This window comes from Gymnoscopelus braueri (assembly GCF_963280865.1).
Source record: "Gymnoscopelus braueri genome assembly, chromosome: 21".
NCBI classification, from domain to species: domain Eukaryota; kingdom Metazoa; phylum Chordata; class Actinopteri; order Myctophiformes; family Myctophidae; genus Gymnoscopelus; species Gymnoscopelus braueri.
The window spans coordinates 22528239-22546457 of record NC_137623.1 but is presented as its reverse complement, the minus strand read 5'-3'; the positions used below and the strand labels follow the sequence as shown (position 1 = coordinate 22546457).

The window sequence follows — 18219 nt, the reverse complement described above, 5'->3', positions numbered from 1 at the left end:
CTTGCCAAGGCCTACACAATAACTAGGATGGCATCTAAATGACATACATAGCATCTGTCAACAAGTAAACAACATAATATATATATATATATATATATATATATATATATATATATATATATATATATATATATATATATATATATATATATATATATATATATATATATATATATATATATATATATATATATATATATATTTATTTATAATAATACACCAGAACTAGTATCTATCTAACTAATACCATACCTAGCATCTAACTAAATAACATAGCTAGCATCTATCTAAATAGCATATACCGTCGCTGTCGGGCAGACACAAACTATCTCAGTTTTTTAACTTTATTTTCTTTAAATAAATCAGTGCTACTGAACACTCTTTACGTCTGTGTGTGTGTTTTACAAATATTGAACCAATGAAAAGTATTAAAAAAGCGCTTCTGACTAAACCTGACTAATTCTCAAACTGTCAGTTTGAGAATTGAAAACCACCTAATTCCAACTCAGGTTTTTTTTCCCGTCTGACTTTGTCATTCTAATCAATGATGGACAAAACAACTATCTCCACATTAATGGTCAAAAACTTCCTAACTCCACTTGAGCTGGATTTGGGTAAAGTGATGATAATATAGGGACACATTCTGACAAGTATCTGACAATGTATAAAGTCACCGTACCAACTTTGATGAGGCAGTGTTGTGCCGTTTTAAAAACTTGTTTTCTTTTAATTTCCTGAAAGGTTTTCGACATAGTTGTGGTTTCTGCCCGACAGCAGAGATACAATACCTGGCATCTACCTGACTAACACAACTGGCATCTGTCAGCAAGTAAACGACATACCTAGCATATCTATCTAAATAACATTAAGCATCTATATCTATAAATAGTTCAACTTGTATACAGTATGTTAGAGCCATATTTAATGTCAAGCAGTGATTCACCTGTGCACTTTGAAAAGCTGAATGCTGACTGAGGAGAGATACAGTATATAGCACCACACCGTGCGTGCAGCAGTGCACATAAAGTACATGACTCACAGAAGGAGGAGTGTCATTGCCTTGTGTCGTGTCGTCTGACTCTTGCATACGCAAATACACTCACCCCCCCCCCCCCACCCCCCACCCCCACACACACGTCACACACACACACACACACACTAACACAGAGGTGTTCCCTCAAAGCGTGGGCCGGACTCAGAGCTATAAAGACTTTTTAAACATCTCCATTCCATACAACGCTGGCAAACAGGACTTGTACCATTTCATCTGAGGACAGTATCAAACAGAATCAAACAGAGGGTAAGTCTACTATGTCACCATTGTATGTACATTTACAATTGTGTAGGCTAAGCTGAATTCTACAGATTACACAGAATACAGCAGTGAAGGTGAATTAAATAAGCTTTGGTTTTGGATTGGATTTCTGATTTGTTTCCATAACATTTTACTGTAGTGTACCATGACATTACCTCTTGTAAGGCTCTATGCATTGAGAGCCATTCTCAATAAGGAATGTACTTTGTTTTGTTTTGAAGTGAATTAGCCGTTTGTTGGACAGTCAAAGTCCTGTTCCAAAGACTTTATTACTTTACTACTGTATATAGCTGATGTAATGGTGATATAAATAGCATGGTGACATTTGGATACATTTTCCTGAGGCAGACAGAAAATAAAAAAGGGAATTTCATAATATTATAATTCATATTTCCCAATAATTTATGGCACATGGACGAATCCTGAGAGTAAATTAAACAGAGTGTAACACTTTACCCTTACTGTTTTAGACTCCTTGTCAAATAAACTCATGATTTTACCGTTTAAAAACTAAACTAAACATTTTACTGTGTATTTATTCATGACGCCACAGCTGTGGCAGCAGGATGGATACTTCACATACTTCTGAATATTCCTTGGCAACATCTGTTTCACTAAGGGTCCCTCCTCCCTGCTAACAAATATTGACGTGTTACATAACAAACCCCAAAGCTATTCATAATATGACTGTTGCTGTCAAGGCTACAAATCTGGAGATGTCCCACCTGCCAAAGCCAACATACCACACTAATATTCTCAAAACCTCATCTGCTTTTTAACCAGACCAGCTATGATGCTATCTACAGCAATCACCTGCTTATTGGGTCTGTCTGCTGCAAAGCTTTGCAGACTTCCCTAAACCCAACTTGTTAATGAGCTGCCTTGCAAAAATGTCTCATATCTACAAGTACAACTCTAAGGTCATCCGATTAATTTACACTGAAGTGGGGACAAGGGTTTTGATTAAGAATGCTGGTTTGAAGAAGTGAAACTACTATGTGCAGCCCACACACACACACACACACACACACACACACACACACACACACACACACACACACACACACACACACACACACACACACACACACACACACACACACACACACACACACACACACACACACACACACACACACACACACACACTTCTCAGCATGTCCTGCAACAGGAGAATGCTAACAACATGATAAGCCTGATAAGTGTCCCTCTCCCTCAGTTCAGCAGCAGGGGCATCTGGGCATGCATGCCATGTTCACAGATAAGATTCACAGCTTCGCAATCATGCAGCCAAAACATAGACCTAGATAATCCCCTGGTAGAGACACTCAAGTTTTGGAAAAAGAACACCACAAGGACAATGTGTAACATGTGTTTTTTTCTGTATGACGTCTAATAAAAGAAAAGAAAATCAATGTTAGTTCTAAAGGATAAATATCCATCAGACAGTGCATTTTTTTTTTTCGCCTGTAATGGCATGCCCAAAATTGGGACACTACGGTTAAAGTGGTTAAGGGAAAATTAAGTTCAAGGTTTCCCATCTGTCTCAATCAGAGGACAAACTGTTAAAAAGTAGCAAGTATTGCCAGTATTATTTTCGGTGTGTTAAGGGAAATTAAGTTCAAGGTTTCCCATCTGTCTCCATTGGTCTACAAACTGTTAAAAAAAAACTTTCATTAAATAAACAATGTTAGAATGTAACAAGTATTGCCAGTATTGTTTTCGTTGTGTTAACCCAGGGAATTCAGCTGGGGTGGATGCGCTAGCCCGCACACAATCCTAACAGACAGTCTGTTAGAGAAAGCATGCGAGAGAGATTCCACTGAAAGGAGCTCCTGTTTTTCTTTTTTTGCATTTGGAGCGCTTTGTTTTTTTTCCCCCGCCGCGTTCCAAATGACAGGAAACTTGCGGTTCCCAAGCCCACTCTTTATTTCACTCATCCACAGATCTGCACGTATTATGCAAAAGAAGTCAGGCTCTCACGCTGAGTTCACACTAGTGGGAACATAGCAACAGGCTACAAGCTATTTTCAATGAAAGCCAGCAACATGAAGCTATAGACCAGGGGTCTTCAACAGGGGGTCCGGGGGCCCCTAGGGGGTCCTCAGAGATACTGCAGGGGGGCCGCCAAATGTTTGTGTGATAGGTACTTTTATCAATTTTTTTATTTCTACATCAACCACTTGAACCCTCGCATCCCTATTCTGGGGGGAACATTAGCCGAAAATAGCAGATCCACAAGCTCACAACGAGTCTTTGTCGCGTTGTGAGGTTTGGAGTACTGGGAAAAAAAGAGCAGATCAAGTACCGAGCAAGAGGTCAAGTTTAGAAAGTATTGAGGATTTCAGTGGTTAAATGTCTGAAAACACACTTTAAACTATGAATCCGTAGGCCGGGGGTCCCCTTCATCTCTCTCTCTCAGCTAAGGGGTCCTCGGCCTGAAAAATACCCCAGCTATTAGACTGATGATGCCCGACACTAGTTGCTGCGTGACGGGCATGACACACTACTCATCAAAGTTGAGCCGACTTCCACTTTCTTTTCAGCGCTCCAAAATGACGCAGTGAAGCATCAATCAATCTATGTTTTTGTTTCACCATTTCCACTCCCCTTCTCTCTCTCTCCAGAGTTCCCGCTGTTCTGTAAATGAAAGAAAAAACAAATTCTTTCTGTTCACCAGTTCCCTGAGCTATTTAAGCCCCATTTAAGCTTTTGATTTACGCAGTGTGGCTTGAGTAACACTTCAACGGTAAACTCGTCAGCAATGTAGCTGGCCAAAGCTTGGCCATTTTGTAGCTTTTGTCACCTCAACACATCAGACATCGCCCCGGATAGTGAATGAGTCTAAAAGCACATTAAATACGGATGGACAGAGCTTACACATCAACTTTTAGATTAGTGCTCTTACAGAGTGGGGGGAGTTTTAAAGACGTCTCACTTAGTATACATTTTAAATAATTTAATTTGGTTCTCATTCAAAAATACTACAACCACTGTCCTCTCTGTGTGTCATTCCAACACATCATTCAGCATCTGTTATGTGTAACTGTAACCTTAGCTGACTCTAATATTGTCGCTGTTGGGCGTAAACCTTGTATCTAATCTTTTTATGTTGTTTTAATTTTTATTTCGCCCCATAAATGTATGCCCTAGTTTACACTTTGTCATATGACAGACTATAAAAATAAGTAGGTTAAGTGGATTTTATAGATGTTGAACCAATGAAAAGTACTAACAACAGCTTTTGACTAAATAACTACAACACTCGATCCATTGGAACACAGGTTCTTTTTTCCATTTCCTGAAATGTAACAGTTTTGGACATACAAGATTTCCACCCGACAGCGATGATAAGTAGCGTGTTTAACTAGGCTACAGTAATCAAAGTTGTTGAATTTACAACATTAAAATAAAATGATCTAACCAGGAATCCTCCGTTTCATCCTGTATCTCTTCTTTCCCCTCAGCGTAGTGAACATGGACGAGGACCACGATGTCGACGACTACGGTGACCAGGGCAACGACAGCTACGACTACAGCGACTACCACACCGTCTGCGACAAGGAGGCGGTGCGCTCCTTCGCCGGCATCTTCCTCCCGGCGATCTACGCCCTGGTCCTGGTGGTGGGCCTCGCCGGCAACGCCCTGGTGGTGGTGGTGTACGCGGTGCCGCGGCGAAGGCGCACGCTCACGGACGTGTGCATCCTCAACCTCGCCGTGTCCGACCTCCTGCTGCTGTTCACGCTGCCCTTCTGGGCGGCCGACGCCGTGCACGGCTGGAGGCTGGGCGAGGCGGCCTGCAAGATCACCACCTTCCTGTACGGGACCAACTTCAGCTGCGGCATGTTTCTGCTGGCGTGCATCAGCGTGGACCGCTACCGCGCTTTGGCCTACAACGCCGCCGGTCGCACCGGGACGGGCCAACGGGCCAGGAGGCGGTGGCTGCTGGCGTGCATCGCCATCTGGGTGTCGGCCAGCTTCTTGGCCCTGCCCGACCTCATCTTCTCCAAGGTGATGCACATGTCACACAGGATGACCTGCATGGCCATCTACCCTCCCAGCATGGCCCGGCCTGCCAAGGCTACCCTGGAGCTGCTGGAGGTGACCTTGAGCTTCCTGCTGCCCTTCCTGGTCATGGTGGTGTGCTACTCCTGGGTGGGGCGGGCGTTGAGCCGCGCCGCCGGCGTGCAGAGGGACAAGAAGTGGCGCGCCCTGCGCGTCCTCCTGGCCATGGTGGCCGTGTTCCTGCTGACCCAGCTGCCCTACAACGTGGTGAAGCTGGTCCGAGCGCTGGACGTCATCTACGCGCTGGTGACCGAATGCGACCTCAGCAAGGGGCTGGACCGGGCTCTCCAGGTGACCGAGAGCCTGGCACTGACGCACGCCTGCATCAACCCCATCCTCTACGCCTTCATAGGGTCCTCTTTCAGGGGTCATGTCCTCAGGACCGCCAAGCGCATCGGCCAGCGGCTTGGGAGACACCCGCAGCGCATCGACCAAGAGCCGGCGGTGGAAATCGCGCTCAACACGAACGATCGCACGCACTCGCAGTCCGCCTCGGAAGACAACGACACAAGCACTTTAACGATCTAAAGACTTACAAAACCCCAAAAAAAACATTTAATGCACCTCATGCACCTTTTTGTAAATATATCAACAAACTTTTTATATATAATGCGTGTGGTAGCCTTTAACTTACATTATTATGAATGTTACTAAATTATATATCTAAATAGACAAAAGCTAACAATGACTGTCAGATTGTATTTGTAGAGTTTGATAATATGCAGCTCCTAAATACAACCATTTTGTACGTTATGGACAATATTCAAAATAAAAGACAAGTCTGTCCTTTGACACAAATCTATAGCAGTCACTTCTGTCACATTTACAGTTAATGCAACTCAAACTTCGGACACACAATTCTCCAGCGTCAACTTCTTGACAACTCAATTCAGAGTTGCAGTACAAAGCCTGTGCTACATTATGATGCCAGATGATCAGCTTTCAGCTGCATTGTCTGGCTTGGGGTGAGGATCAGAGGGCAGCCTGTCTGCACAGCAGACGGCTGGTAGAGTCAGAGGGACTGGGGCGCAAACAGCAGTGGAGTTCCCATCGTGCCTCACTCAGGCAGCTTGAAGTTTTGGGGGGAACTCCCTGAATAAATGCAATTTCCCAGATTAAATGCAATTTCCCCAGAATAAATGCAATTTGTGTAAAAGAGGGTTTTGTACAGGGAGGGGGGGGGGAGAATTCTCTTTCAATTGACTCAGTGCCATCATGTAACATTACACAAGGTCAAAATGTTCCCCACTAATCCCCTGTGAAAACAAAAGCAAATAAGCAACTAGAAAGGGGTGCACCCCAGAGCGCATATTCCCGCCAGGCAGGGCGGCCTAACCTATCCACAAGTTTCCTATGGCATGGTGGGCATCACTTCCTGTCGATTTGATCAGGTATAAGGGATCAAATCGACAGGAAGTAATGCCCACCATGCCCCAGGAAACTTGTGGATAGCGTTGTGTAAGGCGTGGGTTGCAGCCGTTAGGACCCGAGGAAGTTGCGGGGGGAAATGGCATTTCTACGACATATGGTTCACATTTTTGCATTTGTGGTGCCACTTATGGTCAGAAGTGAGCACTTTTGGAGGTGCTCTCTACAGAGGGCCCTAAACATGCGATTCCAATTTTTTATTTTCCAAATGAGCATGGAATACAAAACCCTGTTGGATGCTCTTTGTGACTCCCGAGATAATATGTACTTAATTTGGTGAAGATAGTTTTTTTAAATGTCTTACTTGCAGTGCCCTGTATGAGTCTACTCTAAGTGAAATCACTTTTGGCTCTGTGTTGTGTAGAGGCCCCTCAATATGTGATTCAGATTTGGGGTTGATCGGATGATGTGTTATTTTTTGGTAAAATAGGCCCCTCATGCAAACTTTATCACAAAAAAGTTTATCACATGACTCCAGAGATAATTTGTATAGATGTGTGTGAGTTTTGGACATAACCTGTGGGAGTAGTAGCAAAAAGTATTTTGAAGATAAGCAAAATTGCAGCCAGACAATCTATAGGCGGAAATGTGCATGACATATATGAGGAGTTTAATCATACAAGGAAAATAAATGTTGATTTGTGTTATAAGCCAAAAGTAAAGTGGGCTGGTATAGGGCCACCTTGAGGCTGATTTGAAAAATCAGGGGTGGAATGTCTTCCATGGCCTACTGGCAGCGCGCACAGAAGGTTTGATGCTTATCAGTCCAAGTTAAGGGTTTGCGAGATTAGCGCTTCACACACACACAGATGGGGGGAAAAAAACAATCTCTGTATCCGGCCTGTTAGCCTGGCGGAGATAACCAATGAATACCAAATCTAGGTCCACAGCAGTGTGTGTGGCTACGGTCCAGAAGTTAAACAGTGCTTCATTCAGGGATGTTTACAGTGTCAACAGCCAGAGACAGACATGGGTCAGCTTCAATGGGACTAAATCCCCACAGACCACACTCCGCCCCAACAGATAGCTCACAATGCCATAATGGCTTCCTCCATTGTTTTCCTTGTTTATCTCCATTACAGCACCTGTAATTCATCCTACAGTATGTGCTCTGCTGTGGCCCGCAGGCCGGATGTTTGGAAGCTGTGGGGATTTAAATAACGCACAACGAGGGTTGTGCGATGGATGCACTCAAAGAATTCAAACAAAAGGGTTACCAGGCTCCATTCTCAAAGGTCTCTTTAGACACCTTCCTTCCTCTAAGACTTTGAGGAAAGGAGTGACTGCGTTTCTATGCAAAGGAATCACGTTGCAAGCCAAGGGCCCTGAAAATGGGTGAATAAACGAGGGCATGTTACTCAATCCCAGGGCAAGGCAAACTAGGCAGGCTAGATCTGGAATGAGTGTCCCAAAAAAATCAACAGTCATACTCACACTGGAATAGACTGCACTCAAACTCTGAATATTTCCAATCTGTATTATGCTTAATTTATACTTAGTTGCTTGCCGGTGTTTTGTGGATCGAAAATAGAAGCTCAGGCTTTAGATGTATTAGTGGGAGACTCAACCTGGTCTAGACATGCTGCTAAAGGCATTGCAGCATGAATGTCAAAGTCACAAAAAAGGTTTGACACTTAACTCTGCCTTAATTGGGATCAGATGAGGCTTGGTCAGCTTAACACGTTTCACATACCGTAGACCCGACACCATGATGAACAGAGACGGTATCAACATGTACTGATGATAGCAAACATGTGGAGGGACATATGTTTGCGTGCACATTGACTACAAGTGACTATGGTTGGACTAGGAAGATAACAGGCAGTAGGTCTGGAAATCATTGGAATAAACACCCACGCCCCAGAGAAAGAACATTACAACATGGAAACCTTCCATAACTCAGGGTTGCATACAGGCTACTACAGCCGATTTACACTTCTGCGTACACCGTACGCTGGTTCTGCGTGCCGAAAATATAAAACAGCCATACCTCTATTAAGTAACCTGTACAACAGAAGTGAGAAAACCAAACACAATTGAGAAAAGATAAAGTGCTTACATGTGTAAAATGTATGTGCATCGTTCATCAAAGGGTAGGTAAAGGTGTAATTTCTTCATTAAAATAAGTGTTAAATAGCTCTATATTCTGATAGTACTCGTTGATATAGAGTGTTTGTTCAGTAACAGGAGTCTCCCTGTCTCTCCTGCTCTTTGGTGAACAGAAAATGCATAGTCAGGTCGGGATATCTGTGTTATTCAATCAGGAGAGAGAACTTGCACAGAATAAAGATTAAACAAGTGAAATTGGAAGTGATAGCACTAAGAAATGAACAGACAAATTAAAGAGCCGGAGAGTCAGAGGGAGACCTCTATAACAATATAGAGAATATAGTGATTTAACCTTTTAACAAAAACCCTTTTGTTTTAAACAAAAAATATCACTTAGTTTCTGTCTTATAACTGTATCCTTATTTTGACCTGTATATCTTTGAGAACGCACTAAATATTTACCATTTCTGTTTAGTGTAATACACCAACCTCACCCCAAATTCCTCAGACATGCAAAAATACCTGGCAATAAATACAATTCTGTTTCTGATCTCATATGGATTAAGAGTAATGTTTTTTCTTTAAAGTCATTTCCCATCCCCTCTATGAAGATGAAGAGCACGTTCAGCCACAGACTCATCCTTTCTCAGCACACCACAAAACACATTGGACAGTCCTTTGTGCCAGTAGCCATCAGGCTCCACAACCAAGTTGGACCTCCATGTGAGAAACCTTTCAAACCTGCGCTGACTGTTTTTTGACAACTAGAATGTAACAGAAGTTTGACAGATGCCTATTAAGGATAACTACTGTACTCATGGTTGATAGACTGTACACATATCCTTTCCAATTCTTATATTCATTGTTGATAGTCTACGCACGCACGCACGCACACACATACACGACACACACACACACACACACACATATAAGTACCTCTCCTGTGTTTCACTCTGCCGTTACTGCCATGACACCTGAAATTGTCCTCTGGGTGTCAATAGAAGTTAATCTCAATCTCATCTTATTGTACTGTATGAATGCAGCATGTGTACAGTACAGTACAGTATAATTAAAACCACAACAACCTAAGACGGGAACTCCCAGGCAATTACAGTAATCAAATACTGTAAATAAGAAAAAAAAACGATTTCTTTCACCCTCTGTTTCTCATTGTAAATGGAGCACATACCATACGGATACATGCCAGTGCTAGACCGATGGAAACTATGTACAGCCATAACAGCACTGTATCCTTGGATTTAGTTTCCAAAGAAACCAAAGGTTGATTACATAGCTCAACAATCATGTTGTGTTACTTCCCTATTTAGAAATGGCTGTTTGAGCAGGACTGAAGTGAAACAAAGCAAGGCCAGGGCAGAGTGACTCACAGGGATTCCGGGGAACACTCCTTTGAATGGTCACATAAGGCCAGTGGTTCTCAAGGACCGCCTTAATTTCAAAGACCGCCAGTTTGGTATGCATTAGGCCAGAGACACACATTCAGATAGTGTACAAATGGAACCAAATGGACCCCTAAGGGAGTTACATATCCGTAAGGGTCCATGTAATGAATAACTACCAAACATTTCCAGGAACTCCCTGGAACTCCCTCAAGGACCCCTGGGTGGACCCCACTTTGAGAACCACTGACACAGACAAAAACAATGAAACACAACTATAATACACTGTGACACTAACTTACATTGCACAGCGTGCCACCCAGCATAAGCATACATACTGACAACTATGTCACTTAACATAGAGGATGATGTCAATTTGACTTTGAAAGCAACATAATAAAACTTTATGACCACTGGTACAACCATTTATCAGTGGTGATGTATTTTTATGACAGGCATCATGTAGTGTGTAGGCGTCATGCATACAATGCACTGTTGCTGCGTGTATATTTGATGCATTACTTTTATCTACTTAATTTTACTCAGTATTCAGTGCTATTTGTGCTAAAAACCTGGGGGACACTATTCATCCTCCTCCTGTTGCCTTGATATTCTGCTTAGAGATTTTTACCCCCAAGAATGATTCAAACGTCTGCAAATTGTCAACATGTCTCTTACGTCAGGTTTTTCCTCACAGGGCCTGAAACTGCAGTCGTCAGTTTCTTAGAAAAATAATAATCTAGACAAAATCACCCATGAACAATTGTTAACATCATATTTTTAAATAAACAAACAACTTCTTGGCTCTGAACAACGGTTTTGATATCTTCCAGTCAGGATTTTCGACCACAGCACAGCACTGAGACTGCTCTTGTTTAAGTCTTCAATGACATCACAGACAGTGGTGCATCTCAGTGCTGCATTCGACACGCTTGAGAACATAATACTAGACTTACTGGAAGATTTGGTGGGACTTTCTGGCACAGTATTAAACTGGTTTGAATCCTACTAAAAAGTACAGGGATTACTTTGTGTCTATAGGCAATTATACATCTCCTGTTCTGTTCAACAAGCTGCCACTGGCTTATGTTACCATAATTATGCAGACAACATAGACATTTACATAACCATTTAGGGTACTACTTGAGGATGCATTACATAATGACTGCACCTGCTTTGTGTAGCCCTTATGTGTCTGCATTATGATGTTTTTTGTTGCTCATTATATTTTATATACATACACACACTTTATTTTATTGTATATGTTGTGATCATGTTGTACTCAGGGCGTCCTTGAAAAAGAGAGCTTGCTCTCAATGGTCTTCCCTGAATAAATAAAGGTCAATATAAGTACACAGCTTCAATCGGCAATGTTAAAAGCCATAAGCCACAGAGAAGATTGCGTGCACATCCCACGCCTGCATTTAGGCCAGGTGCTGGACATCAAGGGAAGAATCAAGGATAAGAAGAAGAAAGTCTGCACACTGTTCTCAAGCTCCAAAAAAACTCACTTTTTATTTATGCAACGTTTCGACCTTCTAGGTCTTCATCAGGCAAATATTCAATATTTTTAATTTGCCTGATGAAGACCTAGAAGGTCGAAACGTTGCATAAATGGAGCTTGAGAACAGTGTGTGGACTTCTTATCCAAAAGCCATTAGCCAAACATGGGCTCGCCCCTGAATTCCAACCTTAAGACACTTACAAAGTCAGTCTACAATCACCTTAAGAATATAGGATTAAAGGACTTGTGTCTCAGCAGAGTTTTTGAAAAACTTGCATTCCATGCATTTATCTTCAGTGCAACAGTAGTTCAGGACTGCTGTAACACGTGTCTTTAAAGGTCTCCTTATGATCAGACAGCTGCAGTTGATTCAGATTGAACTCTGCTGCTCAAGTCTTTACTAATACCAAGAAAGTGGATCATATCACTCCAGTTCTCAGATTTTTACACTGGCTCCCTGTCTGTCAAATAATTGACTTCAAAATACTACTGTTGGTCTATAAAGCACAGAACGGTTACGTGTCAAAATACACATCTGATGAGTGGGACAGGTCAACCTTATGTCCCCAACTCCCGAACTAAATGTGGAGAAGCAGCGTTCAGTTTTTATGCATCATATTTCTCAAACTAACTCCCAGAAAAATGCATGTTTTTGAGTCACTTCTCGTGCTGCAATATAACTTTATTATTGTACTTTTATGTTTTATTTTAGGCTATTATATAATTCAAATGACCTTTTATCGTGTTTCTTTTGCACTTTGTCTTAAATTAATGTTTTCTGTTTCGTGTAAAGCACTTTGAATTGCCTTGTTGAAATGTGTCATACAAATAAACTTGCCTGGCCTTGTTATTCAAACATCACATAGCAACAACTGTTTCTAGCAATTTGAAAAGAACACAAACAATTGGCAAGGAAGGGCTCTTTAACGATGCGTGACCAATGCAAAACCAAAACCAACACTTGTTTGTCTGGTGTACATATTGAGTGCAGGGCACAGGGTGGAGAAGAGAATGCATTTCTCACTTCAGTCCCCATTAGGTACGGCAGGAATTGTAAATTCAATCATCACTTGGCAACAGAATGCGGTTGCAAGCTTAGGGAAGATTAAAGCATGACTGTGGTTTAAAAAAAGGTGCAACAAAGCACTGATGAAGTGGAAAGAAAAGAATGAAAGCATTAACACGTCAAAGAAAATTGCAATCATTTCATCAGCCAAATCATACTGTCATACTACTGAAAAACAACAGTCTAATGTTTCCCATTGAGATGGGAATGTTTATACTAAGAAGACCTCAGGCCACAATGTATGACGGGGTAAACATCTGTACTTTTCCAGCAGACACCGGCTGACGAGGGCCACAAGAGACAAAACACAACAATCTTAGCGTTAGCCATAACCATGCAGCACCAATTATGTATCAATTAATCAAGTTAGTTATGGTTCAATTAAACCCATGACTTTGTTTTAGCAAGAGTGCCTCTGCTACATATTGAACTGAAGAAAAAAATCTAAATAGGCAAGATTCAAAACGCAGCCTAAACAGTAAAGCTGATGAATATTCAGTGAGTACTGGACGAGTCATTTCTTTTATCTGCCCAAAATAAACTCTGTACGCGTGTCAACACTCAGATCTATTCCAGAGAGGCCCTTGTAAACATTAAAACCGTCTACGGAGGGAATTTCGCTGATTAATAATGAATCAAAGAATGTTTGTTTATGCTACGACTCTGTTAATGTCTGCCTTCTGTTCACCATGTGTGAGGATGGGCTATTTCTCTCCCTTGCGCTTTGGATATATATACAGTATGGTATGTATATAGTATATAAATAGTTTTTGTAAACACTCTGACCACCTCTTTGATGTCACTATAGAAGTTGCAGTTTAGTATTTACTTTGAAGGACATTTTCAAGTTAAGGGGACCTTTTTAAAAGGCAATTAATGCTAGACACAACTCAACATCAAACCGCTTGGTGCCATTAGTAACGCTTTTTAGACTTTCAAGTAGTCTTTTATGGTACAAGCAGAAAAGACAGGCTCTTGCAGTCTCCTTCACGGAGCAACTGATGAAAACGTTCTTCCGCAGAAACAAAAATGAGCAGTTAAAATGAACCTACCACTGCTCCACCATTTCTTGCCATGGATAACGTAATGGTCTTTATCCCTGCGGAGGGTACACGCCATGTTGGTGGCATCGCTGGAGGCAACATCAGGCTCTGTGGAGGACATGGTTAATCAGCCTTTAATGAAATGAAATGTCACTTAAAAAGGACAATTTGGAAAGACTAAGTAAACTAAACTGATGATTAAAGGCAATGGTTGCAACTAACCATTACCTACAATAAACACAAAACAATGTTTTAACACTTAAAAATGAGTCATGAAACCCACCCAAACATTACAAAAAACTGAGGCTAAATTAAAGTTCTAAATATTTCTCCAGCCAACTGCTTCACCTCTGTGTACTTTCATTTCTTAAATTATGGATTCCAGCTCAAACAAAGGACAGAACTGTTGTTGTTCTTGCTTCTTTTTTTTCCAGCATTGATAGAGCTTATCAGTAGTACAGTATTTCCACATTTTTCTATACCACTTTAAATTCCTGTACGTACAGTATAATGGCTTTTTATGCAACCTAAAGTGAAGAATGCATCCCAAGAGAAAAACAGAGGCGTCCATCTGAATTCCTTTAGTGTAATAACCCGAAGGAAAACATCCTAAAAAAAATCGCTAAACAATATTTGAGGTTGAATACAGTATAATTAACGGGAGGTTCACACCCACTGTAATCACCTCTGGCAAGGACACCGTGTTCAGTCTATCTAGTGTGGGATCACGCAATCAAGGAACCAAACAGGGAGAAAATGACTCATATATATACTGTATGAGTCACTGGTCATACCCATAAGGGTCATTTTTTAGACTCTCTGAGTTAACACATCTTACGGTGTAGGTGGATTTGTGTCTACTGCTGGCCACGCAAATTTTTTCTGACAAGCCTTGCACAGTTCACAGCAGTCAAGGTAACTACAGTAAGTCCACTGAGAGTCAATTGCACCGCAACCATCGCAGGAATGTTGGGGAAGCAAACCGCATTATGCTGAATTTCAGTGTAATTAAACAACTCTGACAGTGCATAACAGAGTGCTTGGTTTTGCGGTGGAGTGAAATGTTCAAAGTGGCCTCACAGTCATCATGACATACACAACATTATTATCTTTAGGATTCATGCAACAATATGTGTAGTCCTATTTGGTATTTTGTATCCATTTCTACTAAAACGAATAGAATGTGCACATCACACATCACTTGGTTGAGGTGCTGGGATTTTGGAAAGTATCATGATGAAGAAAAAGAATAAAGCCACACACTCATCTGCTCCAATGTAATTTAATGACAACTTTTCGAGCCAAGGCTACATCGGGTCAAATTCAAACTGATTTTAAGAGTCAGAGCCTTGAAGAGCCTCGAAACATTGTCATTAAATTACATTGGAGCAGATGATTGTGCAGGTTTATTCTTTTTCTTTGTATCTATTTCTACTACCTCGTTACTAATGGTTTACTCCTTCTTTTTTTACTCCACTCCTACCTGTATCTGTTTTGTGTTCCGCTGTGCTGCCTGTTAATTGAGTTTCCCTTACAAGATCAATAAAGGTATATCTATTTATCTATGCATTTATTTGTTCACTAAAAGTGTAAATGCACACAATGCAAATACTTGAACGTCACGAACAGGTGACTGACTGGACTTGGCCAAGTAGTACCTGTCATGCAGAAACAGGAGCGGATGTCTCCTCGGAGTAGAGGCTCCAGCCACTTGCTCTTCTGTTCCTCACTGCCAAACATATGGAGCACCTCCATGTTCCCTGTATCTGCAGGAAAACAGTGCACAATCACATAGAGCTTTTATTATTTTTTTCCTTTGTTCTAACTAATGTTTTGAAATCACGTGTTTGCCAAAATGTGAGGATATATCAGAAGACTTAAACCCATTAAGACCTGAGGCCGATTCTAGAAATGCCTTCTAAATCAGTAGTTCTCAAACTTTTTTGTGTTAAGGAAATGACCACGGACCTCCATCTGAAAAAGTGTTCGCCAGGAATGCCAGGAAAAAATGATTCAAAAAGGGTTTCCTAAGAGTTTTCTGAAAAACTTATGTTGAGATTGATATTGATTTACCAGGGGCCTGGCAGTTGAACACCTCAGGGCCGTAGATGCAGCGGCCAGTTTCCTCTGCGATGTAGGCGTAGTCCAGCTGACTAAGACCACTGGCAGCAGGCAGAAAGAGGTTCCACAGCCCCGCCCCCCTGGCCTTTGCCTAAAACACACATAATATCATCACTGTCGGGCAGAAACCATGTCCATGTCCAAAACCGTTAGGAAAACAGGACCTGTGTTCCAACTGACCTGTGTTCCAATGATTCCAATGTAGTTATTATTTAGTCACAAGCTCTTGTTAATACTTTCCATTTGTTTAATAGTTATAAAAACCCACAGACACACTTAACTACTTTCACTTTCACTTAAAAACTATTTCAAAAATCACACCCAGTGTGAGTAAGCGGTGCCTACTCTGTTTGATGAGTGTGTGCTGTCATTCAGTCGGTACAAATCTATTTGATGTGTGGGCGCTGGCATTCAGACGGTACTACTCTATTTGATGTGTGGGTGCTGGTACTGAGGCGGTACTAAAAGAGTATTTAATATTTTTTACTCACATTGTAGATCGGTCTTTTTAGTGTGTGTGTGTGTGTGTGTGTGTGTGTGTGTGCCCGCGCACATGTGCAGTGCTGGCTTGTGTGTGTGTGTGTGTGCATGTCTTTAAGTGGCGCATGTGTTACAACGGTGCGCCTGGCAGGACTGCATGTTCTGTGTGCGCGCGCGTGCGTGCGTGCGTGCGTGCGTGCGTGTGTGTGTGTGTGCACGCGTGTGTGTGTGCACGCGTGTGTGTGCGTGCGCGCGTGCAGTGCTGGCTTGTGTGTGTGTGTGTGTGTGTATGTGTGATGTGTGTGTGTGCATTTCTTGAAGTGCCGCATGTGTTGCATCTTTGCCGTCCGCAAACGGACGGACGGACGGACGGACGGACACACACCCACACACGGTCAAATGTAGAGCGGCTGGCACCGCTAAAAATAGCAAAAATAGCAAAAACATTGCAGATCTACAGTAGAAGCTCACAACGCTCAATGCACTAAAGCAATATAACATAATTATATCAAAACCCCAGCGGTAAAAATCTATTCCTTTCCACTACTTACCTTCAGATCCTCTATTACTTGGGGAGTGTGCCATCTCTGTGGGGAGAGAGCATGTTTGGAGTAGTATTCTGCAACTTCCTGGGGCAAAACGATAAAAGAAGATGTTTGGGGCAGGGCTTTGCTAAGAGACGGGACGGAATTATAAACATAAAATGCTGATGACGGAACATGGGCTTGAAGAAGAACCTTCATTCCGTTTAATTTTCACTGTATTTTCATAGCTACAAATCAAATGAACGGTAACAGAATGTGAAAATGTAGCAATGTGCCACTTGGGACGATGTGAAAATTACATGTCACAATTATTGTGGCAAAAATAATTGCGATTAACGATATTATCGCAATAATCTAAATATGCTTAAAACTTAAAATGCCACTTTTGTTAACCACTTATCGATTTGTGTAGAGTGAAATAAGAGTGTACTAAATGTGCTCTTTACAGGTCCGTTTTATCAAGTATATTTCATCACGATAAACGATAACGATTAACTTTATAACGTGTTAAACGTAGCCGTGTGTTCCCACAGGACGGTACAGCACATAAACAGACATGATCTATCTGCGATTATTACGCGGGCACTGACCTCCTGGGCAGGAAGCACGTGTTGTCTCATGAAGTCTTTGACTTGCTGGAGGACTGCTCGGCCTCTGGACGTCTGGAGGAACAGCTTGTCTTCAGCTGGGCCTGGGAGGGACCTGCATGGGAGGACACCCGTCTCACAACTTAATAGTCAGCAGGGGAATGGAGAGTGGACGAGAGATAGATGAACGGTTCAAAGTGCTGAAAGAAAAACTCCCGCACACCGTCTTCAAATGTAAAAAAAAAAAGGATTCAATTGGAACACAACAACGCTTCAGTCTGTTAGACCTTCATCAGGTTATCTTAAGGACTCCCTTCTTTCAGTGCGTCGGGGCCCTCGTTTGGTCCTCTACGCACCTGTCGCCTTTGTGGGTGTGCAAATGACTTGCTTTTTATTGATTTTGGTCAGTGACACAGAAATATGAAGGTTTACCCAGGCTATATCACTCTAGAGAAGAAGATTAATCTTCTCAAAAAACATGACATAATGGGTTTTTGTCACATATTTAATGTGTGTACGTAATTTTACGCGCGTGTCATGTTTGTTAAATCTTTTAACGCTTTTCCAGATTTAAAAAATAAATAAATAAATCTACTTTAATCCTCTCTAAAGATCT

General features: G+C 41.8%; 2 protein-coding genes across 3 annotated transcripts in view; one reads left to right on the top strand and one right to left on the bottom strand.

Annotated features, from left to right (window-relative positions):
• Positions 1-18219, bottom strand: part of acad11 (acyl-CoA dehydrogenase family, member 11) — a 40729-nt gene that overhangs the window by 14702 nt on the left and 7808 nt on the right. Inside the window, exons 9-13 of the mRNA XM_080417921.1 lie at positions 17607-17718; positions 17023-17100; positions 15944-16082; positions 15529-15636; positions 13880-13978 (exon numbers count right to left, since the gene is read on the bottom strand). Of these exons, the coding sequence (XP_080274047.1) occupies positions 13880-13978; positions 15529-15636; positions 15944-16082; positions 17023-17100; positions 17607-17718 (536 nt within the window). The remainder of the gene's footprint in view (positions 1-13879; positions 13979-15528; positions 15637-15943; positions 16083-17022; positions 17101-17606; positions 17719-18219) is intronic.
• On the top strand, positions 1153-5920 carry ackr4b (atypical chemokine receptor 4b). Of its 2 annotated transcripts, none has more exons than XM_080417922.1 (2): positions 1153-1300; positions 4783-5920. In XM_080417922.1, exon 2 carries the CDS (start codon positions 4793-4795, stop codon positions 5906-5908), a length of 1116 nt encoding a protein of 371 aa, XP_080274048.1. In that variant the 5' UTR covers positions 1153-1300; positions 4783-4792; the 3' UTR covers positions 5909-5920. The 2 variants fall into 2 exon arrangements, with proteins under 2 accessions (XP_080274048.1, XP_080274049.1); XM_080417923.1 differs by having other exon boundaries at positions 1160-1300; positions 4788-5920.